At 52.6% G+C, this 26,256-nt stretch overlaps 1 protein-coding gene and 1 pseudogene across 4 annotated transcripts; both read left to right on the top strand.

Moving 5' to 3' along the window:
• Positions 1 to 28: 28 nt before the first annotated feature.
• Positions 29 to 13,917, top strand: DYRK1B (dual specificity tyrosine phosphorylation regulated kinase 1B). Of its 4 annotated transcripts, XM_061139287.1 has the most exons (12): positions 799 to 942; positions 2,188 to 2,351; positions 3,372 to 3,491; positions 3,582 to 3,770; positions 4,137 to 4,284; positions 5,178 to 5,464; positions 6,158 to 6,304; positions 6,391 to 6,531; positions 6,816 to 6,851; positions 6,936 to 7,131; positions 7,499 to 7,605; positions 7,700 to 13,917. In XM_061139287.1, the coding sequence occupies exons 1-12, from the start codon at positions 867 to 869 to the stop codon at positions 8,069 to 8,071; spliced, it is 1,983 nt and encodes a 660-aa protein (XP_060995270.1). In that variant the 5' UTR covers positions 799 to 866; the 3' UTR covers positions 8,072 to 13,917. The 4 variants fall into 4 exon arrangements, with proteins under 4 accessions (XP_060995272.1, XP_060995269.1, XP_060995270.1 ...); XM_061139289.1 differs by lacking the exon at positions 799 to 942 and adding an exon at positions 29 to 170 and having other exon boundaries at positions 6,816 to 7,131; XM_061139286.1 differs by having other exon boundaries at positions 798 to 942; positions 6,816 to 7,131.
• LOC133055091 (galectin-10-like) overlaps positions 8,389 to 26,256 on the top strand; it is an 86,043-nt pseudogene continuing 68,175 nt past the window's right edge.

Raw genomic sequence — 26,256 nt, 5'->3', positions numbered from 1 at the left:
GGGCGGAGTCTGGGGCGGGGGGGCCGGTTTGTTGTGGTCGCCATTTTGCTGGTTGCATTACTGGGTAATCGGGGCCCTGGCTCGCTGCGCTCGCCGGATAGCTTCAGCTTGTGGGCAGGACTGAGCTCGGGCTTCCCGAGCAGCTTGAGTTCCCTTGCCCGCGCCCTCAGGTAAGGACGCGGCTCCGGTGGGTCAGCACGCGCTCTCGGGGAGGGAGAGTAGTCTGGGACCCGCCCTGCCTGCGTCGCCGCGAGATTTAGCACGAGGCCGAAGGAGGAGAGAAGGGGGGCGGCGGGCAGGTGCAGGCCTTGCCTGGCTATTCATAGTCGGATTCCTGGAAGGGGCCGAGCCGGAGGGAGCAGTCTTAGGAGGGGGTAGCGGGGCCTCGCTCCCGCCCTTTGTTTAGGCTCGGCTCCGCCGGCCGCATCGTCGTCGCCTAGCAACCGCTGTCCTGCGCTGTGATTGGTTGATCTCTTGGCAGCAACGACCAATGGCACGGTTGTTGCCATGGTAGGTGTGGACTGCCAAGTTCGGTCCGGCCCCGCCCGCCTGGGCTCCTCTGGCCGGGGCTGGCCTCCAGGGTCGGGGGCGGGACGCCGGGGTCCCCTGGGGCGGGTGGCTGCGCTGGGCGGGGCCGGCGGGGCGAGGGTTAACCCGCCCCTCCCCCGTCCACCTGCTTTCCCCTTCCCCCGCGTGCCCCGGGCTGACCCTAGTTTCCTTCTCTCCCCGCCCCTGGCGGCGGCGGCTGCTGCCTGCTGTTGTCAACCCACCGGGCCGCCTGTCCCGCTTGCCCTCCCCGCCGCGGGGCTTGCCGGGCCGGCCGGGCCGGGACAGGCGGCTGTCTCCTCACCACAGCCACCACCGCCATGCTGGCCGCTCGCCCACCCAACTGGGGGCCCCATCGCGCTCCAGCCCCCCGTGGGCGCGCCAGCCCTGACCCGGGTATGGGGTGGAGGCTGGGAGAGAGGGTCCTGTTGTGGGAGGGCCCCGGGGCAGAGATTGTTTAGTGGGGAAGCTCCAAGAGAGAGGAGGGATCGTGGAGTGGCAGAGCTTGGCATGGGAGAAAGGATTGACGGGGAGAAGGCCCGGGGGAGAGGAGTTTGGTGTGGAAGATACTTTTGAAGGGGAGAACTCTGTGATATTTGGCGACTTTGGCTCTGGCGGACTTCTAGGAATGGGCACAGCTGTGGATTGAGTCTGGTGTGAAGGAGTAACTGGAGAAAGGGCCCTGACAGGAATATTGGTTAGGGAGGGTGGGGGTAGGATCCATGGTAGGGGAGAGAAGGACGATCCACTCTAAACCGCGGAGAGAAACGCCTCCCCCTTGCTTCCCAAAGGAGTGGCCCTAGTGGGGGAGGAGGGAGCCGCTTGGAGTAATGTGGAGAAGGGCCTTGGTGTAGCATGCGGGAACTGGAATATGGTTTGGGAAATCACTGGAAGGGTGGTCCCTGATGTGGGAGGAAATGATAGGAAGAGGTCTTGGCACCGCATGGGGAGGGTCCCCTGAGGTGGGGGAGAATGCCTTGGGGTTAGGACTCTGTTATAAAGGGGTCCTCAGATAACCTTGATGTGGTTGGGAGCTCCCTGAGGACCCTGATGTGCTTTTAGGGGCCTGCAGAGGAGTCTGCTGTGATTTGGAGGGGGCTGGAAGACTCCCTTGTGGTTTGGGAGGGAGCCTAGAGTTCCCTGGATTGGGGACCTACTGGGAGGGGTAGACCTTGAAGTGGAGGGACCGTCGTGTGGTAAGACAAGGTCCTGAGGTTCAGAGAAGACTACGGGAGGGGCCCTGAGGAGAGCTATAAGTAGCAGTGGGGAGGAAAGCATGGACCCAACTCCCTATGCTGTCTGTGGTTTCTCTCTTCTCTTCCTGCTCCCAATTATTCATGTCTTTCTGTCCTTTCCTGTCACGGCTCACATCCCTGCCTGGCTCCCAATTGTTCCCTTTCCCGGGTTCCTCTCCGCGTGCCGCCTACTTCATGTTTTGGTAATCATTTTACTGGGGGACTCTGCTGTGCCCCCACCACCACCACCCTCTCTGTCCGCTCCTCACTGCCACCTGTTGATCTCTTGTACCCTTTTCTCCTTGCTCTGTGCCCCGCCTTCTCTCTCTCGTCCACCTCTTTCCCTCTTGGCACTGGCCAACATATCCCCTTGTTCCATGTCCCCCCCCACCCTGCCCCCTCTCAGGTCTCAGCGGCGGTGGCAGCCGAGGTGCAGGATGCGAGAAGGCGCCCCCCGGCCGGGCTCCCGCTCCAGGCCTCGCTCCCCTGCGGCCCTCTGAGCCCACCATGGCTGTCCCACCGGGCCATGGTCCCTTCTCTGGCTTCCCGGGGCCCCAGGAGCACACGCAGGTACGCGTTCAGCTGGCTCCTCACCTGCTTGGGGAAGGGGGAGGCTGGGATAGAAGGGTCTTGGGCCCAAAAAAGATGATTTGGTTGCCCGGGACAGTCAGCCGGGCGTGAAGGGCGCCATGGGAGTGGAAGATAGAGAGGAGTCGCTGGAAGAGTCAGGATTTGGAGAGCCTGGGTTCCCATCCAGGCATTAGTTATATTTCCTTAGGTTCCCCATGTTTCGGTTCCCTGTTCTGTCAAATGAGACCTGATACCTACCTCACAGGGTTGTTGTGAGGATTAAACAGGCTCATGAAATGCAATTGGAAATGGCTGAGAACAGTGCCGGGCACATAGTAAACACTCAATAAATATTTATTAAGAAAAAAAAATCCAAAGTGAAAGATCTGGAGGGGTTAAAAGGGAAGAAGCTTGAGCCTGAAGGATTTTGGAGCCAGCAGGGCCTGGGGGTGCAGGGTTAAGACCTTCAAGGGTAGACTGAAGACCCTAAGCTGTAGAGCTTGAAACGGGATGGAGTACGAGGATCCAGGCTCCTCAGGGTGAAAAACTGGGCAGAGAGGCACAGGGTGGGGTGCAGGGTGGGGGTGGGAAGGCCCCAAAGGGTGAGGATAAGGCACAATAGGGAGCCCCTCTGGGAGGGATTCCCAGGATGGATGGTCTCCAGTGAAGGATAGGGAGGGTCAGGGCCCAGGTTTTCGACCTCTCCCACTGAGGTTTAGAAAAGAATCAAGGTGTGTGATGAAAAGTCAGGGGTAAATCATTGACTTCTTGATTCACTCAGCAAATTTCTCATGAATACCCACTATGTGCGAGGTCCCTGCTCCTGGCTTGGGAGAAGAAGCAAGAACAAGATAAAGTCTCTGTCTTTCGGGAGTTGTTCTAGTGGGGTTGTCAGACAGTGACCAGATAAATAACCCGTGTGGTAATGGTGAGCCAGTAGCCCTCAGAGTTCGCCCCCTCGAGGTAGCGGTGGAGGCCCTCCCTAAGTGCCCAGTGACCCGTCACCCTGCCGGTCCCCAGGTGCTGCCGGAAGTACGGCTCCTGCCGCGGAGGCTGCCCCTGGCTTTCCGAGACGCGACCTCGGCCCCGCTGCGTAAGCTCTCCGTGGACCTCATCAAGACCTACAAGCACATCAATGAGGTGGGCAGAGGAGCAGGGATACAGGCTGGGCGTAGAGGGGTCCTGACAACCTGTCACTCACCATTCCCCGTCTCCCGGCCGGCCGGGCAGGTGTACTATGCGAAGAAGAAGCGGCGGGCCCAGCAGGCGCCACCTCAGGACTCGAGCACCAAGAAGGAGAAAAAGGTCCTGAACCACGGTTATGACGATGACAACCACGACTACATCGTGCGCAGCGGCGAGCGCTGGCTGGAGCGCTATGAGATTGACTCGCTCATTGGCAAAGGCTCCTTTGGCCAGGTGCGGGATGCCCCTCACCCGACCCTGATCCAGGGGTTGGGAGGTACGGGTACCCACTGGTATTGACCCCCACAGCCAGTGGGTTCAGTGGCTTCAAGCTCCGTGCTGGCCACTTGCCCAGCAAAGTCACTTGGTTACCTGTGCCTTAGTTTCCTTTTCTATAAAATAGTGCGAACAACAGGACTCCCCACATAAGTTTGTGTCCCATGTTTACTAGTGTCTGACTGCTGGTGAGCACTCCAGTTTTGAATGAGTAGTATTACTGGTGGTGATATCGGTGGGTGTCCTTTCTGGAGAGAGGGGTGGTCCCTGGCTCTGTTCCCTGTGTCCCCATTCCCTCACTTTGTGATGGGCTTGTGATCACAGGTGGTGAAGGCCTATGACCATCAGACCCAGGAGCTGGTGGCCATCAAGATCATCAAGAACAAGAAAGCCTTCCTGAACCAGGCCCAGATTGAGCTGCGGCTGCTGGAGTTGATGAACCAGCACGACACAGAGATGAAGTACTACATAGGTGAGGCCTGGGGCAGGGCTGCTCGGGATGCCCCCCCACCCCCAGCCTCGGTCCGGGCAGGGGCTGGGGTCTTCAGGGCAGGATTGCCACTTTGACAGTATCCTGTTCACATGGGAATGCTGGTCAGTTTATTGAGTGCTCACTAAGGGGTCAGGCTCCATTGTAACAACTTTACACACATTAACTTGTTGAACCCTCATCACAGATTACCCACAGTTTGGAGATGAAAACACAGAGGCAGTTAGGTGGCATCACTTGCAGCAGGTCACGGTGTTTGTGCTCAACAGAGCTATCATTTGACCAGGCAGTGACCTCCAGAGCCTTACTCTGTGTGCATCTTTGTCCACTTTCCCATACTGATTCCTCTTAGAAAAATCAAGCAGATTGAAGGGGTGTGTTTCTTTTAAAGGGAAAATACACATCCTTAGGTAAATGGAAAGCGAGTATACCCCTTGTCACAAAAATAAACAGAACTGAGACTACAAACAGTGTTATAAAATGAAATGAGGACGTGTGGGATGGTGTTAAAAACCCATCGGCAGCAAATAGAAACTTTCTCTTTGGTTTAATCACAAAGTCTGACAGAGATTTGAAAAGAGGTTAACTTCCTGTAAATGTAATTGGGGACATATGAAACGTTCTGATCAGTAGCCAGTAGAGAATCCCATGGACAGAGGAGCCTGGTGGGCTACAGTACACAGGGTCGCAAAGAGTAGGACACGACTGAAGCGACTTAGCACGCATGCACCCAGCACGCAGAGCACACTCCAGTTTATCTGTGCTCGAGAAGCAGACAGATCCGACGCCAGCCTCTCTGTGTGGCTGCCGGCCGCCGGCCGTCGCAGAGCCTCAGTTTCTTCTTGCTCGGCCCGTGTCCGCCCCCTTCCCGGCAGTGCACCTGAAGCGGCACTTCATGTTCCGGAACCACCTGTGCCTGGTGTTCGAGCTGCTCTCCTACAACCTGTACGACCTCCTGCGCAACACGCACTTCCGCGGCGTCTCGCTCAACCTGACGCGGAAGCTGGCGCAGCAGCTCTGCACGGCGCTGCTCTTCCTGGCCACGCCCGAGCTCAGCATCATCCACTGCGACCTCAAGCCCGAGAACATCCTGCTCTGCAACCCCAAGCGCAGCGCCATCAAGATCGTGGACTTCGGCAGCTCTTGCCAGCTCGGCCAGCGGGTGCGGCCCGGCCCCGGGGGCGGGGCTCGGGGTGGGTGCGGCCCGGCTGTGGGCGGGGCCGACTGGCGGCCTGGGTCCGTGGGGCGAGGCGAGGCTAGGCGGGGATAGCCTTGTCACGTGCATCCTGAAGAGGCTGATACCTGAGCTACGGTGCTTGGGATGGGGCCAAGAGAGGGAGAGGGCCACCGGGTGTACTGCCCGAAGGAGAGGGGAGAGCGGAGCCTGAAGGGACAGGGCCAGTTTAGAGACTCCCAGATTGGGGAGGGGGTGGGCAGAAGGGCAGTTGGGTGCCTGTGAGCCTGAAAGGCTGTGGCGCTCTACAAAGTTTAGTTTACCCTGTGCTCTTAAAGCTGGGGATGGGAGGGGCGAGGCTCTTTAACTTTGCAGCTAAGATGATGCTGGTAGAGGTTTGAAAAGGGTCTAGTTAGGGAGGGTGGGAAGGGCCTAGGTTTGCCGGCTGCCAGCCTCTGGTGACCTAGGGGGGATCAGGACCAGACTAGGCCAGCAGAGCGCCCTGAAGCTGATGAGTACGATAGTGGTGGTGATTCCAGGAAGCTGGTGCTGATAACATGAGGGTTTGGCGACCCCCGTCCCAAGTGTTGGGGGCTCGCCCTCAGTCGGCCCTCCTAGCTTTGGGGCTGTTCTCTTAGCAGAGGCTGGGACCTCTGATGGTTGCCCTCTCCCCTCCTCCAGATCTACCAGTACATCCAGAGCCGTTTCTACCGTTCGCCCGAGGTGCTCCTGGGCACTCCCTACGACTTGGCCATTGACATGTGGTCCCTGGGCTGCATCCTGGTGGAGATGCACACTGGAGAGCCCCTCTTCAGTGGCTCCAATGAGGTGTGCTCCCGAGGAGGGGGTGTGCTCCCGAGGAGGGGGTGGAGGCCCGGCCGGCCCAGTGACCCTGACGGCCCGCCTGCTCTCAGGTGGACCAGATGAACCGGATCGTGGAGGTGCTGGGTATCCCACCAGCCCCCATGCTGGACCAGGCGCCCAAGGCTCGAAAGTACTTTGAGCGGCTGCCTGGGGGCGGCTGGACCCTACGAAGGACAAAGGAACTCAGGAAGGTGCGGCCCCCGCCCCACGCCGCTCCTCCTACCCCGGCGGCCCCTCACTCTCTCACACTTGGGGCTCCCTCCTCCGTCTCCCTGCTTCCTCCCCGTGTCTTTCCCTGTCTGTCCTTTCCTTCCTCCCCCCCACCCCCTGTCTCCTATTACCCACCGCACAGCTCTTCTTAGCTTCTCTCTTTCCACTTTCTCTCTCGTGCCTCTGTTTCCCCGTGTGTGTCTCCCTGCCCCTCCTGCCCACTGACGGCCACTCTCTTGCCCCCCCTCCCACCTCCCCCTGCCAGGATTACCAGGGCCCCGGGACACGGCGGCTGCAGGAGGTGCTGGGCGTGCAGACGGGCGGGCCCGGGGGCCGGCGGGCGGGGGAGCCGGGCCACAGCCCCGCCGACTACCTCCGCTTCCAGGACCTGGTGCTGCGTATGCTGGAGTACGAGCCCGCCGCCCGCATCAGCCCGCTGGGGGCGCTGCAGCACGGCTTCTTCCGCCGCACGGCTGATGAGGCCACCAACACGGGCCCGGCGGGCAGCAGTGCCTCCACCTCGCCCGCACCCCTCGACACCTGCCCCTCCTCCAGCACCGCCAGCTCCATCTCCAGCTCCGGTGGGTGCTCAGTGCGGGACGAGGGGTTGGGTAGCTCTGATCGGCGGGAGTGGGGCAGGGGTGGGGGTGGGGGAATAGCTTTATCACTGGGCCTTGGCCTAGAGCTCTGAAACTACGAGATCCTGAACTCCACAGTGGGTGGAGCAGGGGAGCTCAGACGATCCCTGAGCGTCTCTCTCAGCTTGGGCTCAGATCTCTAAAACTTGTATTGACTTTTTGACACCCAACTGAACCCTGACGCCTAATCTCAGTTGTGTCTGATCCTTTGAATGGGCCTGGGCCATGAACAAGACTCAGCCGCCTGAAGACCAGCACCACCACCCCTCCTTTCCTTGCTAAGGCCTCTCTTCTTCCTTGGCACTTCCAGGAGGCTCCAGTGGCTCCTCCAGTGACAACAGGACCTACCGCTATAGCAACCGATATTGTGGGGGCCCTGGGCCCCCCATCACTGACTGTGAGATGAACAGCCCCCAGGTAATGGGGTTTTGGGGACTTAGGAGGAGGGTGGTGGGCTGTCTGGGGCTTCAGAACCCAGGTCTCCATCACCCACCTTGCTTTGCTCCTTTAGGTCCCGCCCTCCCAGCCGCTGCGCCCCTGGGCCGGGGGGGATGTGCCCCACAAGACACATCAGGCCCCTGCCTCTGCCTCGTCACTGCCGGGGGCTGGAGCCCAGTTACCCCCCCAACCCCGATGCCTTGGTCGTCCCCCATCACCAACCTCACCACCACCCCCGGAGCTGATGGATGTGAGCCTGGTGGGCGGGCCCCCAGACTGCTCCCCACCTCACCCGGCACCCGCCCCCCAGCACCCGGCTGCCTCAGCCCTCCGGACTCGGATGACGGGGGGTCGTCCACCCCTCCCACCCCCCGATGACCCCGCCACCCTGGGGCCTCGCTTGGGCCTCCGTGGTGTACCCCAGAGCACGGCAGCCAGCTCATGACCCTGCCCCCTCCCTGGGGCCCCTCCTGAAGCCATACCCCCCCATCCGGGGGCCCTGGGCTCCCATCCTCATCTCTCCCCTTGACTGGAATTGCTGCTACCCAGCCGGGGCGGGTGAGGCCTGCACTGATCGGGGCCTGGGGCAGGGGTTCAAGGAGAGGGGTTGAGGCTCACCTCCCCACTAAGGACTGGACCCTTGGCCCCCCCCTCTCCCCTTGTTTTCTATTTATTGTACCAAAGACAGTGGTGGTCCAGTGGGGTGGGGGGAGATCCCCCTCACCCCAGGGCCCTAGGAGGGGTGGGGGCAGGTAGGGGGAGATGGCCTTGCTCCTCCTTGCTGTACCCCCCAGTAAAGAGCTTTCTCACATGCCCGCCTGAGCGTTTGCAGGCCCTTGGCTCCCCTCACCCCGCCCTCAGAGTCATGGGGAACGGTGTTTGGGGAAGGGGTGCTGGCAGAGCTTTGTGGTTGGGGTGAGGCCCCGGTCCCTGGGGGAGTTATGGCACAGATATGGGGTTGTAGGAGGCATGGGGTTGTGGAATCTTAGACAGCGATCCTGGATATATGCTCCTAGCCCTCACTGGCCTTTTCTCGGATAAACTGAGACCTTGAAAGGTAAAGGGCCAGCTGTCTATGGGGAACATCAGATTCTGTCCTGATAAGCCAGGGTTTGCACAGAGTCTGCACAGGCGTGGCTCATTCTGCCAGGCGTTCAGAAGGTGCTGAGTTTATGTAGCAGGCCTTATTGGTGCCATCTGGGGGATGGCAGGCAGCAATGGGAACAGAATTTACATTCCCCCCACCCCCCACCCCATTCACACACGCACACGTCTTGTCTCACTCTTTGGAATCAGTGCTGAGCAAAATGTTTTAGATTCTCAGGCAAAAAGAAATTACCGGGGTTCCAGGTAAGTGGGCCTGTTTCCATGGTAATTTGGAAATTTCTGTCCCCCAACCGGCCAGTCAAGAGCCCCCAGGTTCAAAGGCTACTGGTGCGCGGCGCTTTCTGGGAAATGGCGTTCTTGGCACTCCTTTTTCCCGGTTTTCGTTGCTGAACTACAGAGCCCAGAGTTCTTTTCGCTCACGCGCTTAGCGGCTTCCCAGGCAGCCACTCGGCAGTCACAGACATCCAGGGCCCGGATGCTGGAGGCGGGCTGTAGAGGAGGAGAAGGCAGTGATTGGGTGGTTTAGGCCAGACTCTCCGGAGCATTGAGTTCTCCAGTCTTGCGGCAGGTGGGTTGCGCGCTGTGCTGGGAGAGCGTGCAAGTTAGGCGTTCGTGATCTCGGAGCAGGAGGTAAGCGGGGAGGCCCGAAGTTGCCCCACAATATGGGGCATTGCTGGCCGCTCTGTTGGGTGCGGCTCGAGGCCCAGTCGGTAGGAGAGACGGGCAAGAGCCCCGTTATGGATCTGAATGTGTTCGCTAACGGAAGCCGCTTGGAACGTGGAGAAAACCCGGTCCAGCACTGGTAGGGAAACCTTCCTGGGGGAGGAGGTGCTGTCTGAACTGAGACCTGAAGACGGAGGAATGTTTGGGGGTGGCGGTAGTGCGGCGGAATGGCTTGCGCGAAGGCGGTGAGAAACAGGTGTGTGAATGAATCGCAGGTGATTCGTGTTAGTGGAAATCTTATTGAAAAGGGCTGTGTGAATTAGGTCGTGGAGGATTTTGTTGGCTCTTTAGGGAGCTTGGACTTTGTCCTGAGGGCAGTAGGGAACCTCGGGGTAATTTCCAGAAGGGAAGGGACCCAATTTGCTGCCAGCTGCCAGAAGAGATTGACGGGAAAGACTAGGGTCTGGGAGCCCAGGATGGCAGCCGTGGTGTCCTAGGCAAAGAGATGCCAGGATTGTACCATGACAGGGCCCTTGGATGGGAGGGGAGGATGGATGTGGGTGGAGGAGACTTCCCGAAGGCCGAGTTCACAGGCTGTGTGGGAGAGGGATCTCTCTAGCACTATAGAACAGATTTTGGCATATCAAAAATGCTTTAAAAAAAAAAAAAAAAAGTATTTTTTGAATGAATTGCCATAGGAAGGAGGTACTACTATGATCTCCCTTTTGCAAATGAGGTTACTGATGGTAGAAAAAACTAACTTCCCAAGATAGGGTTTCCCTGGTAGCTCAGCTGATAAAGAATCTACCTGCAATGTAGGAGACCCTGGTTCGATTCCTGGGTCGGGAAGTTCCCCTGGAGAAGGGATCAGCTACCCACTCCAGTATTCTCGGGCTTCCCTGGTGGCTCAGACGGCAAAGAATCTGCCCACAATGCGGGAGACCTGGCTTCGATCCCTGGGTTGGGAAGGAGGGCATGGCAAGCTACTCCAGCATTCTTGCCAGGAGAATCCTCATGAACAGCGATATGGTCCATGGGGTCGCAAAGAGTTGGACATGACTGAGCAACTAAGGACAGCCCGAGATGACGTGGCCAGGAAGCAGAGGGCTGAGAGTCTGCGCAAGGCGCACGATGAGCCTCAGGACGTCATGGCAGTCAGACCATCTAAGTCCTGAAGGGAACCTGTGATGAGCATAGAAACCTACCCAGAACCTCTCCCCTGACCTGTTGACTGACTGCCAGCATACCTCTTCTTGAATATCTAAAGATGCTGAAATCCTGGTCTTTTCCCCAAAACGTATTTCTCCCACATTCTCATTAAATGTCAGCTCCATCCTTGTAGTTATTCAGATCAAAAGCTTTGGAGTTGTCCTCGACTCCCCTCTTTGTCTTATACCCTTGTCCCGTCTATCAGCAAATACCCTCAAAGTATATTCAGAACCTGACCATTTCTTCCCACCTCCACTCCTGTCACCCTGGCCCTGTCCACACTCATCTCCTGCCTAGACCATCAGTGGTCTCCTTGCTCCCCACTGTCTGTTTCTCACTTGCAGCCAAAAGGACATTCTGAAAGCCTGCATCTGGTCCATCTGGTCACATCCCCCCCCCCCCCCCCCAACCCCTTGATTCCGTGTGGCTCCATCTCACAGAAGGTAGAAACCACATTCCTGTCTGTGGGTGCAAGGCCCTGCATGATGTGTCCCTGTTACCCGTCTGACATCATCCACTCCCCTCGGCTTATTCCCTCTGCCCCAGCCACACTGGCCTCAGGACCTCTGTACTTGCTATTCTCTTTACCTTGAACCCTCTTCTCCGAGAGAGTCAAGGCTCACCTTCATCTCCTTTAGGTCTTTAGTCAGATGTTACCTTCTTCTGGAGGTTTATCCTAACCACCCATCTAGAACTGGATCACTGATACTCAAATCTGTCCTCTTTAACTTGTTTATTGTCTGTCCCCCCCGATAGCAGACCATCAGGGCAGAAGCTTTTGTCTACTCCATGCTTTTTGTCTTAACACCTAGGAGAGCTCTTGACATGTAGTACAGACTCAGTAACTATTTACAGGATGAATGGATGGGTGACTTCATAGTAGTTGCCAATCCCAGCATCCTAGGAACTCTGCTGATACCCTGTGCCCAGGGCTGCCTGAAAATTTGCTGAGGTCTCCGACATCCAAGGGGCATTTCATCTTGCCTCTGCTTTGTGCTCAGAATTGAGAATGCTGCAGAGAACAAAAGTTTCCCTAGAGAACTCACAGTCTCAGGGGTGGAGGCTCAGATTGTTAATTTATCACACATGTATGAAATTACAAAGTAGAGTGTTGTGAGAACACTTGACAGGATGTCTAATCTGGACCCTAGGAAATGAGGTTTGAGGTGATGAAGGAATATTAACTCAATCAAGTGTGTGTTTGTGAGACTTGGAATGTAGAGCCTGAGGGGGAGTAAGAGACCATGTGGATCCTGTAAGGAGTTTGTGTCTTAACCCCAGGTGCACTGGGAGGTTGTAGAAGAATTTTCGTTTTGGGTTTTTTTTTTCACACTGTGCCGGCTTGCAGGATCTGTTTCCTGACTAGGGATTGAACCTGCGCCCTCAGCAGTGAAAGCTTGACGTCCTCATCACAACCACCAAGGAAGTCCTGGGAAGCTGTAGCATTTTAAACAGTGGAAGGAGGCATGATCGGTTATGTGTGTTGCAAGCTCCCTTGGGCGTTGTGTGGGGAACTGGCTGTAGGGGATTGAGGACTGAAGTAGAGACACCTGTGAGGAAGCTGATTGCCTTGAAGTTAAAATGGCTGCTACTAAGGGAGACCGTGTGTTCTTCCCTGTTTCTCCCGTGAAGAGGTGGAGTCTCCTCCTCCCGTTTAATCTGGGCTGGCCTGTGATTTGTTTTGACCAGCAGAATGCAGTGGAAGTGATGCTGTGCTGGTTGGGGGTGCCTGGGCCTTAGGAAGTGGCAGCTTGTGCTTTTTGCTCTCTTGGAGCCCTGGACCACCCCCTGGAGAGAGATGCGGAAAGAGGCAGGCCCAGCCAGCCCCCAGCTGACGTGCTACATCAGACACGAGTGGTGCCATCTTGGATCGTCTAGCCCAGCTCTCTGCTGACACCACATGGCGTAGAGATGAGCCGTCCCGAGTCCCCTCGCCCCTCAGAGCCTTGTCCAAATTACAGAATCAGAGCAAATAAATGGTTGCTATTTCAAGCCATGGTGTTTTGGGGACTTGTTACCTGACAATAGCTAACTGAAACAGATTTTTTTTTTTTTTTTGAGATCTGACCATTTTATGTATTAGTAATAAGTGTAATGAGAAGTGTTAAGTTGCTCAGTCGTGTCTGACTCTGTGACCCCATGGACTGTAGCCTGTTAGGCTCCTCTGTCCATGGGATTATCCGGGCCAGAATACTGGAGTGGGTTGCCATGCCCTCCTCCAGGGGATCTTCCCCACCCAGAGATTGAACCCAAGTCTCCTGCATTGTTGGCAAATTCTTTACCATCTGAGTCACCAGTGAAGTCCATATTATGTATTAGCTCTTTTAACCCTCATAGTCACCCTGTGTGGTAGTATTATTATTGTCTTTATGTGTATTAGAAAACCAGGGCACAGAGAAGTTAGTGGAGGACTAACACAGTGATACACACAGTGAGCGTGTCATAGCTATTACCAGCATCATGCTCACCAGCGTTAAAACCTCCATGATGGTTAAAGAAGGGGTCATAAGAGGAATTAAAGTGTTAATTCGCCCACTTACTAGCGATATGGTTTTAGGTAAGTGATTTCACCTTTCCGAGGCTCCATTTCTTCATCGTAAAGTGGAGGTTATACTTGTCATCTCAGAAGGTTGCCATGAGGAGCACAGGGTCTGTCAGAGGGCAGACTCCTAACCCACGGCAGGGAAGAGGATCACGGCTAAGCATGCACCCAGGTGGGCTGTGGCCGCAGGGTAAAGCCATTTTCTCAGAAGGCCTAGTGGAGAGATAGGCGTCAGGTCCTTGGGGATGTTGTTGAAGTGCTGGGTCAGGCCACATCTGAAATGAGTTACTTCAGGACTTTCTTATTAGGGGATCCAATAAAGCTTTTTTCTTTTTTTAAATCATTTAAACCAAGTTGAATAGGGCTTTCTGTTACTTGGGAGCCAACGTCTGGATTTTGTCATTTGTTGATTCATCAGATATGCAATACTGTTTCGGGCATTGTTTTAGGTGCTGGTTTTATAATAGTAAATAAGACGCTCAAGAGCCCTGTCCTCATGGAACTTAACATTCTAGCGGGGAGAGGCAGATGATTTTAACAAAAGTTAGTGTTGGTGAAAGCCAGGGTAAGGGGGATAAAGAGCGACAAGAGCTGCTATTTTAGGTGGAGGGGTTAAATGAGCTATCTCAGAAAATGCGATTGGAGGAGGGACCTGACCAAAAGGGAGGAAGCCAGCTGTGCGCCTGTTTTGAGGGAAAAAACAGCAAGTTCAGAGGTTCCGTGATGTGCTCAGCGAGTAGGAGCAGACCGAGCCAGCTGGGGGGGGGGGGGGGGGGGGGGGGGGGGGACACGGGCACGGGAAGCACTTGGTTTCATTCTCCCTGAGGTGGGAAGCAGTCGGAACATCCTGAGCTCCTCTGAGGAGTGACATCATCTCATGTCCTTGTGGGGTTCGTCTGGCCGCCGTGGGAGCCCCTGGATGGAAGCAAGCCCCAGCGTGGAGGCTGCAGCTGCAATCCAGCTGAGAGGCGGTGGCTCGGCCAGCATGGCGGTGGTGGAAGTGGATTGGGGTGCGAGGTGAGAAGGGGGGGGGCGGTCAGTGACTGCAGGGTCTTTAGCCTGCGCAGAGTGCTGTCACCGTGTGAGGGAGCCCGTGGCGGGCACCCCAGCAGGTACAGGAGTCTGGCGTTCAGGGGCGCCGTCTGGGCTGGAGGCATAAACTTGGAGTGGTTGGTGATTTCCTGGTAGTACGGTCCAGGATGAGTTCATTAAGGGAATGGGAGCAGGGAGCCTGTGGGGCGGGGACGGTGGCCTGGACGAGGGCGTGGGGAGGCCTGAGCAGTTGTCTGATGCGTTTTGAAGGCAGACCCCACAGTGGGCTGGTTGTCGGTGATGACGGAGAAGAGAGTTAACAGGGGCAGCGACCCTGCTCCCCACGCCCGCCCCGCCCCCCCCCCAGCCCGGGGGCCCCGCTGCTTCTGTTTGAGGCCACTGGGCTGGCCCTGGGGGGGCTCTTGCCCTGACTCCATGGGGTCTCCCCACGCAGCACCCCACCGCCTTTCTGTCCCATCACAAGTTCCCCCGACAGAAGTCGGAGTACTGGGGTCCAGTGTCCAACCCCCTCCACCCTCTGTGGACGGCGGACTCCTACAAGTGAGGTCTGCCTGCTGGGATGGGCTGTGGACAGGGCAGTCACCTCAAATAGTCACAGTGCTCGTGACAGTTGGTGTATTGGAAGGTGGGGGGTCTGGCAGGCTCTGAACTCGAAGGGCTAAGGTGAGGTCTCAGGAAGTAAGGGGGACCCAGCACTGCCTCTACCTGGCCTGGGACACCCGGCGATGACTGAGGCAGCCTCCAGGCTGTCTTCCCAGAGCACCCGTCCAGTGGGGAGACAGCCCTGACCACAGGGGGTCACTGCGGGAAGGGGGAGGCTCGGGGGCTGTGGGAGCCCAGTGAAGCACCTGACCTCGTTGAAGGTATCAGGGAGGGCTTCCTGGAGTCGAGAACCTGTGAGATGAAATCTGGAGTCAGATGGAGTCTGGGACGCAGGTGGTGACTATGTAGCCAAGTCAATAGATACTTAAACTTTTTTGAGTAGATTTACAGGAAAGTTGCAAAGATGATATAGAGACTTCCTCCCGCTTCCCCTAATGTTAGCATCTTACTTAGTTGCAGTACATTTGTTAAAACTCAGCAGTGAACACTGATTACTATTCTGCTAACAGACTTCACGACTTTAGTGGAAAAATGGGTGGAATGTGACTGACGTTCTTCCGGTCCAAGACGCAGTCCAGGACACCGTGTTGCATTTATTCATCCTGTGTCCTCCAACCTGTGACGGTTTCTCAGTCTTTCCCTCCCATGGCCTTCCCGGTTAGCTATTGGGTAGGAGGCCCCTCAGTCTGGGGTCGTCTGATCTCCTCCTGGCTAGACCAGGATTGTAGGTTTGGGCAAAGAGGACCCCTCAGGTGATGGGAACCCGGATCAATTCTTTTGGTGCTGGCCGCCAGGTTTCTCAACTGTACTCTTAGGGTTTTCCCTTTCCTTATGCCTTTTAGAAACTAGTCACAAAGTCCAGCCCATAAGCTCCAGTTCCTTGAGGGAAAATACAAAGAATTTGTTTTCATATGTCAAAACCACCACAGTAATTGATAAACATGGGAAGACCCTTTGAGGCTGTTTCTCCTCAGCATTCTATCCACTCATTTGGTATTCCTCAGTGAGGCTCCCCAGCAGCAGTTGTTACTGTGGTGTTCTAATGATGCTTTTCTGATTTCCTCTTTTCTTATTGGGAACTCTTCTGTAGGCAGGTTTGTCCCTTCTATCCCATGTATTTGTACAATCATATCAGTGCGGACTCATGGATATTTTATTCTTTGCGTCTAACCCAATACTATCATAGTTAACTTTTTCACTCAGCTTGTTCCAGTGTTGGCCACAGGGGCTCTTCCAGGTTGGTCCTGTATTCTTATTTTTCCCCTCGAGCACTTCCTTATTCTTCAGCACTTGTAAGATGTGCCTCAGCCCCTTTGCAGGCAGCCCTGGTTCCTCTGATGGAGAATGGTATCAGAAACCAAGAACTGGACACTGGGTGTGGTCACTGCACCTGAGGTGTGTCTCTTTCTAGTCTCTCAGCTGACAGAGCTGGGGAAATGTGTATGTAGAAACCCATGTACACACACACACATTTGTATTTGTGTGTGTGTATGTACAGATATCTGTGTATACAAATAAATCTATTTGAGTCCATAATGGTATCTCATCCAGTCTCCAGAGGGTTCCCTCTACCTTCTTGCCTTGTTTTCTTGTAGCCTCTCTCTCTGGCGCTGAGAAACCTGCATCAGTGGGCACTTTCTGGCAGTCATCTTATGGGCCATCTTAGCGAGTACAGCAGGCCATTCCCGTTTCTGTAAGGACATTCTCTCCTTGGTTTTATGACAACACTGTCCCCTAGTTTTTCTCCTGTGTCTTGCTTCTTTGCAAGAAGTTCCTGTTTTCACTGACCCCTTAAATGGGAGGCTGGTGGGGGGCTCTTCTCTCCTCCCACCTCTGGGCCATCTCACCCTCTTGTGGTCTGTTTCCTGCCTCTACTGATGATGCCCACTCTCTGCCTTTAGCTCCGACTCCTCCCTGGGCCCCAGACCTGGGGGTCCTGGGGCCTCAAGAAGCCCCCTCCCCATCCTGCCCTCAACCCCGGGCCCCTAATACTCACCATGTCCCAAACTGCAAGCCTGCTCCTCCTCTTGGTCCTTCACAGGGGTGTCTCCACACAGCAGGCTCCCAGAGAGAGTGCTAGGCTTCATCCTTGATGCCTCCTCCCTCCCCACCCCCAACCTGCATCCTACCGTCATGCTCCAGGGCTTGACCACTAGGCCTCCGGACTCGCCCACCCACCCCTTCTCGTCTCTCATGGCCCTGCCTTGGTCCAGCTCTGTCCTCCCCCACCTCCCACAGGAGGCCTCCTGTCTCCCCCTTTAACCAGCCTCCACTGGACAGCTGAGGGATCTTTGTGAAACCCAGGTCTTATCACGCCCTCTTGCTTGAAGTCCTTCCATATTTCTCCAGCATCCTCAGGACCGAATCCTCACTCCACAGACTGACACTGAAGATGCGGTGTGACCTGGTCCCTGACTTGCTCCGCCTGTCTCCCTGACTGCCTGAGCCGCAGACACACTTCCTCTCTTCCCAGAGCTCGGCCCTCACTCTCACCTGGGCCTCAGCGTGCACCCTCGCTCAGCCCCGTGACCTTCAGTCCCACCAGCCCTGTCCATTCCACATACACCACCCGCTTTCTTCCCACTCATATTGTTAGAAACACTCCCAGATGTCATTCGTAAAGATGATGGACAAAATGTAAAACCAGTGGTCATATCTGCATGTTGGAAGTCGGGGGAGAGAAGATTCACTTTAAAGTATTTTTTGCAACAAACAAATTTTTGTTGAATACTAACAGGACACACTAGTAGCTGTTGTGGGAGAAAGAGTTAACTAAACAAAAGACAATAATCACGTTGTGTTTAAGAGGAAAAAAACCTTTCAGGAATCATTTGTATCACCTAAACAATTCCACCAGGGCAGGAAGAGAACAGAGGTGTGTCTGTAACCCTCAGTCACCCCAGACAGACTTCTGAGTGCTTACAGGATTCCTTTCAAGGTCATATCAACTTAGGGAACCTTTCTACTGTGAAGTCTTTGTTATCATTATAAACAGAACTTAAGTCATTTAGACGGTGTTTCACAAGCCTTTGGAATAACTGACTTATAGAAAAGGGTTTTGTATGTGTAAGGGAAGGTTACTAAAGTATCAATACATTGGTGTTGGGAGAGTTCCTGACTTCCCCTCTGATACCACAGACTATTGGGACAGTCAGCTCTGTAAAAGAACCATGAGTGCATCTGCCTTGAGACCTTCTGCGGTGTTACGTCTGCCTGGCACGTGCTGGGATAACCACTGCCAGCGTTCACATGCACCCCTTCAAGCCAGGCACCGGTCTGAGCCCTCTGTGTGCATTAACTCAGTAACAACCTAACACGGCCCTTAGGAGGCAGCTGCTGCTATCCCAGTTTTTCAGTGAGGCATTCAGAGTTGAAATCGGTTGCTTCAGGTTGCACAGATAGTGAGTGGCAGCCCTGGGATTTGAACCCAAGAATACTATTGGTTCTACTGTCTGTGCCTTCAACCCTCTTCCTCTTGGGCTCCATTCTTAAGGAGATGCTCACAGTGTTTTTTTTGTTTTGTTTTTTTGGGGGGGTGCCCTTGCCACGCAGCTTATGGGCTCTTAAGTTCCCCGACCAGGGATTGAACCCATGCCCCCTGCAGTGGCGCTGTGGGGCCCAAGCCACTGCACCACCAGGAAACTCCCCAAGATGCTCACACTTCTAATACTGCAGTTTCTTCTTTTCAGAAGAAGAGCTTCAAAGACTTTCTTCTCCAGGTGCCAAAAATATTTTTTTCAACATCCCCAATTACTTGCAAAGAAAAACACTTAACTTTGTTTTGTTTTTTTAAGGGGAAACTTCAAACATGCGCCAAGGCGGAGAGAAAAGTCTAATGAGTGCCCATGCCCCCAGCACCTAGCTTCAGCAGTTACCAGCACGTGGCCATTCTTGTTCCATCCACATCCTGCACATGTTCCCTCCCTGTTCAGTTAAAAAGCAAATTCAGGTGTTTTATCAAAAGACATGGCCTTCAAAGCAAAAGGGACCTAAGTTCCTTGCCCTAAGTCCTCCTGCTGGGGGACACTGACCACCTTCTCGAGCTCAGCTCCCCTCCCCTGGGCTTTCCAAATGCAGACATCTCTGCCGGGTGTGACACTATCGCAGCCCCATCCCTGGCTTGTTCCCCGTAACCCGATCCCCTCCGGGCATTTCTCCACATGGCCCTGAAGCCTGAAAACGATCCCTCTAAGTGACCGAGGAGGACGGCCGAGTTGCCTGGCAGCCCGTCCCCCGCAGCGGGACATTTCACCTGAGTGTGGCTCTCTGCCGCGATAGTGGCCTCTTCCTTATTTGGGTTCGTTTCTGGCCGCCCTTCCACTCGAGCCAGGTCAGCCTCCCGTAGCACCCCCTGCACACCGTCCCTTCACCTCATCACAGCGTGTTTAAGACGGTCTAGAGGAAACAGGGACCTGGGCACTTACCTTTAACTGCCTGGGGGCTCCATGACTCAGGTCTGTCTGTGTCCCTGCTGTGCCCCAGGATCACCCACGCCCGGCCTGGCGCACAGCAAGCGCGCAGTAACAGGAACGAATGAGCGAATGAATGAATGATGCCAGGGTCAGTACCTGGGGTTTCTCATGAGGGCAGTGGGAAGCCACAGAAGTGTTTTAGGCAGAACTGGACCCATATTTCTCAAACTAATGTACATATAAGTCCCCTGGGATCATGTTAAAATGCAGATTCTGAATCAGTGGGTCTGGGGAGGGGGGACTGAGAATTCTGCATTTCTAACAAGCTCCCAAGTGAGGCCAGTGCTTTGAATAACAAGGGTCTTGCTGTGCTGTTCTGCTCAGTAAGGCAGCCACCTGCCACGTGTGGTCGTGGAGGGTTTGAAATACGGCTTGTGTGGCCTGAGATGTACTTTAGTGTAAAATACTGGCCAGATCTCAGAGACTTAGTGCAAAAAGAGAATGTAAAATGTCTCAATAGCTTTTATACTGATCACATGTTAATATGGTAATATTTTGGATATATCGGGTTAAATAAAATATATTATTAAAATTAATTTTTCCTTTTTTTTTTTCTTTTGGATGTGGCTACTAGAAATTTTAAATTACATTTGTGGTTCTCATGACTTCTCTTGGATTGTGCTGGTCTAGCACTCCAGACTCCTCATCTCTAAGCATTTGTACATGTTTTTCCCTCTTTTTTGAAGCTTCCCTCTTTCTTCCTACCTCATTCTCAAAAGTAACCACATACATCTTTTGGGTCTTAAATAAGATGTCTCCTCCTCCAGGAAGTCCTCCTTGATCCCCCAGGGTGGTTGGGTGTCTGTTTTGGGCTTCTGCTCTATTGGTTTTCCTCATCTCAGCCCTGACTACCTGTGATATACATCAGCATCTAAATGTCTGTCTCCCAGAGACTGGAGACAGGATGGCAGAGTAGGAAGACTTGAGTTCACCTCCTCACACGAAAACACCAAAATCACAACTGCCAAACCATCACCAACAAAAAAAGGACTGGAACCTACCAAAAAGATATTCTACATCCAAACACAAAGAAGAAGCCACAATGAGACAGTAGGAGAGATGCTTTCATGATATAAATGTTTGTCTCTCCCTTGAGATAGATGGGGACAAAGTCTCTTCTGGTCACTTTATCTCCAGAGCCTGGCATGGAGTCAGTAAATAACTCTTAATATTATGCAGTAGTGAAAAGGAAGGATCTACAGGTGTGCAAGAAAAATAATGTTCTGTGAATGGAGCAAAATGCAGAAGATTCCATACTGGATGACGATACCATTCCATAAAGCTGAAAACCCAGCACACGGAAACATTGTTTGTGCGTACAAAAACGTGGTAAAACCAGCAAGTGGAAGAGGGAACCTTTTGGGATTTGCCGTGCTGTGCACTTAAAATGGCTTTGTTTCACTACACATAAATGATGTCTCTGTAGAGCTACATCAGAAAGGGGGGTGGGCAGCTCAGACCCCTCGCACCGCCTCTGGATGCGCCGTGTGAGGAGGGCAGGGCCAGCACCTGGGGAGCGGCTCCCCCGTCACGCCGAGCAGGTCTGGGCGGAGGACCTGAGCCATGGAGCCAGGTGAGGGGCTCGGCTTCCTCTGCCGTGTCTGCAGTTCCGGGCCTGATGATTAGTTGGCACTTCATAAGTATGTGTATTTTTAAGTTAAAATTCTTTTGGAAGTAAAATAAGTTTTCCTAAATGTCTGACTTCAACAACCCTGAAACACCCTACACCTCTGGATTTCTTGCTGTGTGTGAAGTAATGCATTTCTTTCTAATTCAAGCCCTTTGGACCTGGGTCCTCTTACATGCAGCCAAACAGAACTGGTGATCATGTGGTAAGTGAGTTACCGCTTTTAGGAGTGTTTAGCAAAAAAAACCAAGGTTTAACTGAGTAAATTAAGATCTAATTTCCATTATTTAAAAATTCATGGATTGGGCAGCATTCTGTAGGGCAAACCAAGAAGTTAACACAACATAGAAGGCTTTCATAGTAAGGACAGTGTGACAGGAAAGTATCAGAAAGTTAATCAGAGGAAGACAAAAGTTCAGGCAATACTGGCTTCCCACTGGCTGGGCTTGTTGCAAGGCAAGAAGGAAGCCTCCCCTCCCTGTTCTGGGTAGGAAGGTGATTGTCCTTCCTGTCTGGGAGTGCAGGGGTCAGTAAGGACATCTTCCATTGGGGGTAACACACTGCACAGTAGGGCATGCGACCTCCCTCTTCAGGCCTGACCCCAGTTTTGGTTTCCTTTTATTAATTTTCACAGGGACACCCGCGGTGTGTCAGGTGGCGTGTGAGGCCTTTACCTGCCTGATTTCCTTGACTCTTCACAACACCCTGTGAGGCTGGTTTCAGGCCTCCATTTAACTGAGTGGGCCTCAGACTACTGACTGTCCTGCTTGCTCCTGCCACCCACTGGTTGCCTCCTGTGTCTGTCCATCACCTTACAGGAATTCTAACACTGCAATCACATACTTAAGAGCTTAGCCAACTACCAGACACATAGATGATAGCAGTCGTCAGGTACCAGTGTTTTATGATTCCACTAAGGTGAGGGAGGTTTGTTAAAGCAGCAACAGAGAACTGATACACACAGCCTTCTCCCCAAGGATAACCACTGTGCTGACTTCGAGGGCCACAGATTATTTTCCCGAGCCTTTCCTCTGTATGAATGAAACAATACATCAACCTCCAGGTTCCCTCTTTTACCATCATCTCTGTGCGTGGACCCACTAATGAAAGTTTAATGAGAGGGACACACTTCGGCTTCCTGGTGCTCTTTCCCTTGAAGGTGGTGCAGGGGACACTGGTTATACTGGCCTGTCCAGTATCCATCCACCCTTCTTTCTGGCTGCAGCACCCCACATTCTCCCTCTTCATCTGTGTGTTTTGGGTGTGGCTAAGTCCACCTGCTGGTTCTCTAGGGCTGAGCCCACAACCTAGGCCTCCCTAATGAGACTCTTCCATCTCCCTGACCACCACGACTCCAGAAATGAGCCTGTGACCCAGACCCGGCCAATAAAAGCTGGGGTGGACTTCCCTTGAGCTGGTAGGGAAGGAGGAAACCACAAAACACAAAAGGTTGTGGCTTCCCAGCCAGTAGGATCCAAGGCCAGAGGTGCTGGGGGCCCATTTGCAAGGAGAGCTCACCTGGAAACGACCATACGGAAAGGAAGACAGAGCTGAGAGATGAAGAGGGAAAGGGAATCCTGACTACCTCCTCAGCCCTGGATCCACCTGTACCTGAAGGCAAACGTAACCTACTCAATTAGATGAGCTTATAAATATCGTTTCTGCTTAAGCCAGTTTGAGTTGGGTTTTCTGTCATTTGTAGCCAAAAGCATCCCAGGAGGGGCCTAAACACATGGAGTTGGTTGTTGTTGTTTTTTTAAAAGCCCCAGTCAACATTTCCATTAGCTGCACTCAGTCACCATGTGGAAAATGCAGAGTAACAGGACAGAAGTTCTCCAAGTGTGCAGTCTGGACTGGGACCACCAGCATCACCTGGGACCTTGTGAAAAAGTGCAGATTCTCAGGTTCAGCTTTAGCAAATCACACACTTGGCACGGGTCCTGGCCAGAGCGTTCTGAGCAGCATTCCAGCGGCTGTGCCCTGAAGTCAGAGCATCACCACAGGCGAGCATGGTGGGGGAGCAAGCGCAGCTTCACGCTGCGTCTCTGTGCTCTGTCAGGCCCTCTGATTTCAGGTGAGTTACATAAGTCACCCTGCTTCACCGTTCCCATCTGGAAAATGGTGCTCTCCTCTGTGATAGCACCATTATGAAGCCCAATGAGTTTAGAAGTAAATTGTTCAGAACAGTGCCTGACACATAGTCCACACACTCACTGACATTAGATCCATGGTTCTTAGACTTTGTTGGACGTTGAGAATGTCCTTGGAGAGCTTGATAAAACATTGATTGCTGGGCCCTGCCCTCCCCTGCCCTTGAAATTTCTGATTCTCTGAAAGGGGAGCCTGAAACTTGGCATTTTTAAACAAGTTCCTGCATCAAAGTGATGTCGCTGGTCCAGGGGACCCTACTTTGAGAACTGCCTAGTTAGATGTTATTGTTACTGGTGTCCAGCTCCGTTTCTGGTGGGTCTGCAGTCACCTCAGGTGCTCTGGACTCTCTCTTTCCGCTGACTCAGGCTTCTTTCTCATCCTCTCCCTCCCCTCGGGCACTGGTTTTGATAGTTGGACTCTGTGCTGGTAACTGGAGCTCTGAGCCCAGCTTTCCGCTGAGAGCAGCGCCAGCCCCCACCTGCTCAGGGGCCTGACTGACGGCTCCTTCACCCACAGCTGCTCCTTGTTTGGCAGCCTTCAGGACCACCTCCAGCTTTCTTATATAAGCAGACACCTTTCCTCCTAATCTCTAGGAGGCTGCAGTTGCCACATAATTCCTGACCCTGGCTGTCCAAGCCCGACTCACTCACTCACCCTACCACAGATATTTGTTTGCTTTGCTAATACAAATGGCTTTAAATGCAGGGCCAATTAAGCACCCCTCCAACAAGCTCCACTGTTACTTGGCCTGTCAGCTACAGTGGGAAGGTCAATGTGGCCGGAGCTGAGAGGGAGGGAGGGAGGATGGCAGGAGATTAGGTCAGGCATACAGGCAGATTATAGGTTGTATGAGGCTTTATATGTCATGAGAAGAACTTGGGCTCTATCCTAATAGTGGTAAAATTTAAAAACTCCTTTTAAAAAATTGTGCCATATAGTGTATCTATGTGTAGAGACACATACCTATTAATACGTGTGTATACAGTTGAAAAAAATTATACTCTGAATGCACATGTGGCCACCACATAGGTAAGAAATGGGGTATTTCCCTGGTGGTCCCATGGTTAAGAATCCATCAGCCAATGCATGGGACATGGGTTCAATCCCCGGTCTGGGAAGATCCTATGTGCCGCAGAGCAATTCGGCCCGTGCGCCACAACTACTGAGCCCCGACTCTAGAGCCCATGAGCAGGAACTACTGAGCGTGCACACCCAGGAACCCCATGCTCCTCAACAAAAGAACCCACTGCATTGAGAAGCTCAAGCACCACAACTAGAGAATCGCCCCACTCACCACAACTTGAGACAGCCCTTGTGCAGCAACGAAGAACCAGCACAGCCAAAAATAAAAATAAATATTTTTGAAATAAATTTCTTTAAAAAACATAGTATTTGGAGACATCAGTACTCCACTTTCAATAATAAATAGGACAATCAGGCAAAATGTCAATAAGAAAACAAGATTTGAACAACACTTATAAACTAACTAGACCTAACACATCTATAGAAAAGCAGGATATACATTTGTCTCAGGTGCATATGGAGCATTCTCCAGAAAAAAAATGTATGCTGGACCATAAAACAAATCTTGATAAAGTTAAAGGTACAGAGATAATTTTCTGGTGACAACAGAATAAAGTTAGATAGCAATAGCAGAAAGAAATTTGGGAAAGTCACAAATATGTGGAAATTAAACAATATTCTCATCAATAACCAAAAGAAAAAAATTAAATTAGAAAGTACTTTGAAATAAATGAAAATAAAGACATCATAAACCAAAATTCATAGGGTGCAGCAAAAGCAGTGCTTAGAAGAAAATATATACTTGTAAATACCTTTATTTAAAAAGATGACTGCAAATAATAAACTTCCACTCAAGACTTTGAAAAAGAAAAAACTACACTTACAGCAGTCAGAAGGAAGAAAATAAAGATTAGAGCAGAAATACATGAAATGGAGAATAGAAAAATAATGGTGAAAAACAGAAAACCAAAAGTTGGGTTTTTAAAGATTAATGTAGTAACAACATTAGGTATACCAAGAACAAGAGCAAGTAGAGTAAAATGATTAGGATCAGAAATGAAAGAGGGGACATTACTACCAACTTACAGAAATTTAAAAAAAAAGAATACTATGAACAACTGTATGCCAATATATTATTTAGATGAAAAACAAATTCCTAGAAAGACACAAACTACTGAAACAAAATCAAGAAATAAGACATCTTAACAAACCCAAAGCAAGTTAAAACATCTAATTCATAATCTAAAAACTACTCATAAAGTAAAGCCTCAGATGGCTTCACCACTAAAAATTCTACCAAACATTTAAAGATGAATGAATGCCAACTCTTCACAAATGTTTCCAATCAATAGGACGGAACACTTCCCAACTCATTCTATGAGGCCAGTATCACCCTGCTACCTAAATTAGACAAAGAGACACAAGAAGAGAGACTTACAAGCCAGTATCTCTTATGAATACTGATACAGATGCAAAAATCTTCAAATACTAGGCAAACCAAGTCCAGCAACGTACGAGCAAGTGATATTTCCCTCTTCCTTCTAGTCTGGCTGGGAAAGATGGCTCCACATAGGCTTCCCATTGTCACCTATGAATTGGCACTTGCCATCTGCCTCTACAAGGATTAAAACATATGCTGCTGATTTTCAACACCCCCAGAAAGGAGTTCAGGGTGGAGAGCAGAGAGAGCATAAATGAGGCACTCTGTTCAGAGGAAAACTGACAGAACAGGTCTTCAGATAGTTAGATATTTTCAGGGGCCAATCTTATGAGCCCAATTCTTGTTATCGGCTCATATCTAGAAAAGCACTATAGTCCTTCATGGTGACAACTGCTCCTCGTGACTAGCAGAAACGCTCACAAGACCAGCAGAAACTTTCTGCCAAAAAAATAGGTGCTTGATTGCATGTACTCCCTGCCTTTACCAAGATCATATATAAACTAACCTTCCCCACTTCTCCTTGGAGCAGGTTCTCAGAGCTGTCTAAAATGCTGTCTCCCAGGCTGTCATCCTCATTTTGCCCCAAATAAACATAATTCGCAACTCTTACACTGTGTAATTTTTTTTTTAAGTTGACACATTATTGCTCTGCACAAGGATACACTTTGCTGCCTTGGGGCCAGTGTCTAGGGCAGGAGCAGAGGTGTGATCCTGACCCAGGAATGAGGGTAGGAGCTTT

This window comes from Dama dama, chromosome 4 (genome assembly GCF_033118175.1).
Source record: "Dama dama isolate Ldn47 chromosome 4, ASM3311817v1, whole genome shotgun sequence".
Classification (NCBI taxonomy): Eukaryota; Metazoa; Chordata; class Mammalia; order Artiodactyla; family Cervidae; genus Dama; species Dama dama.
The sequence above is the reverse complement of the archived record's forward strand: the minus strand, read 5'-3'. Positions and strand labels throughout refer to the sequence as shown.

Excerpts from the sequence above, each read along its gene's own strand:
- DYRK1B (XM_061139286.1), top strand. The coding sequence starts at position 867 with ATGCTGGCCGCTCGCCCACCCAACTGGGGGCCCCATCGCGCTCCAGCC. Across the intron at positions 943-2,187 it reads GCGCGCCAGCCCTGACCCGG|GTCTCAGCGGCGGTGGCAGC; the intron begins GTATGGGGTGGA and ends GCCCCCTCTCAG. Across the intron at positions 3,492-3,581 it reads CCTACAAGCACATCAATGAG|GTGTACTATGCGAAGAAGAA; the intron begins GTGGGCAGAGGA and ends CCGGCCGGGCAG.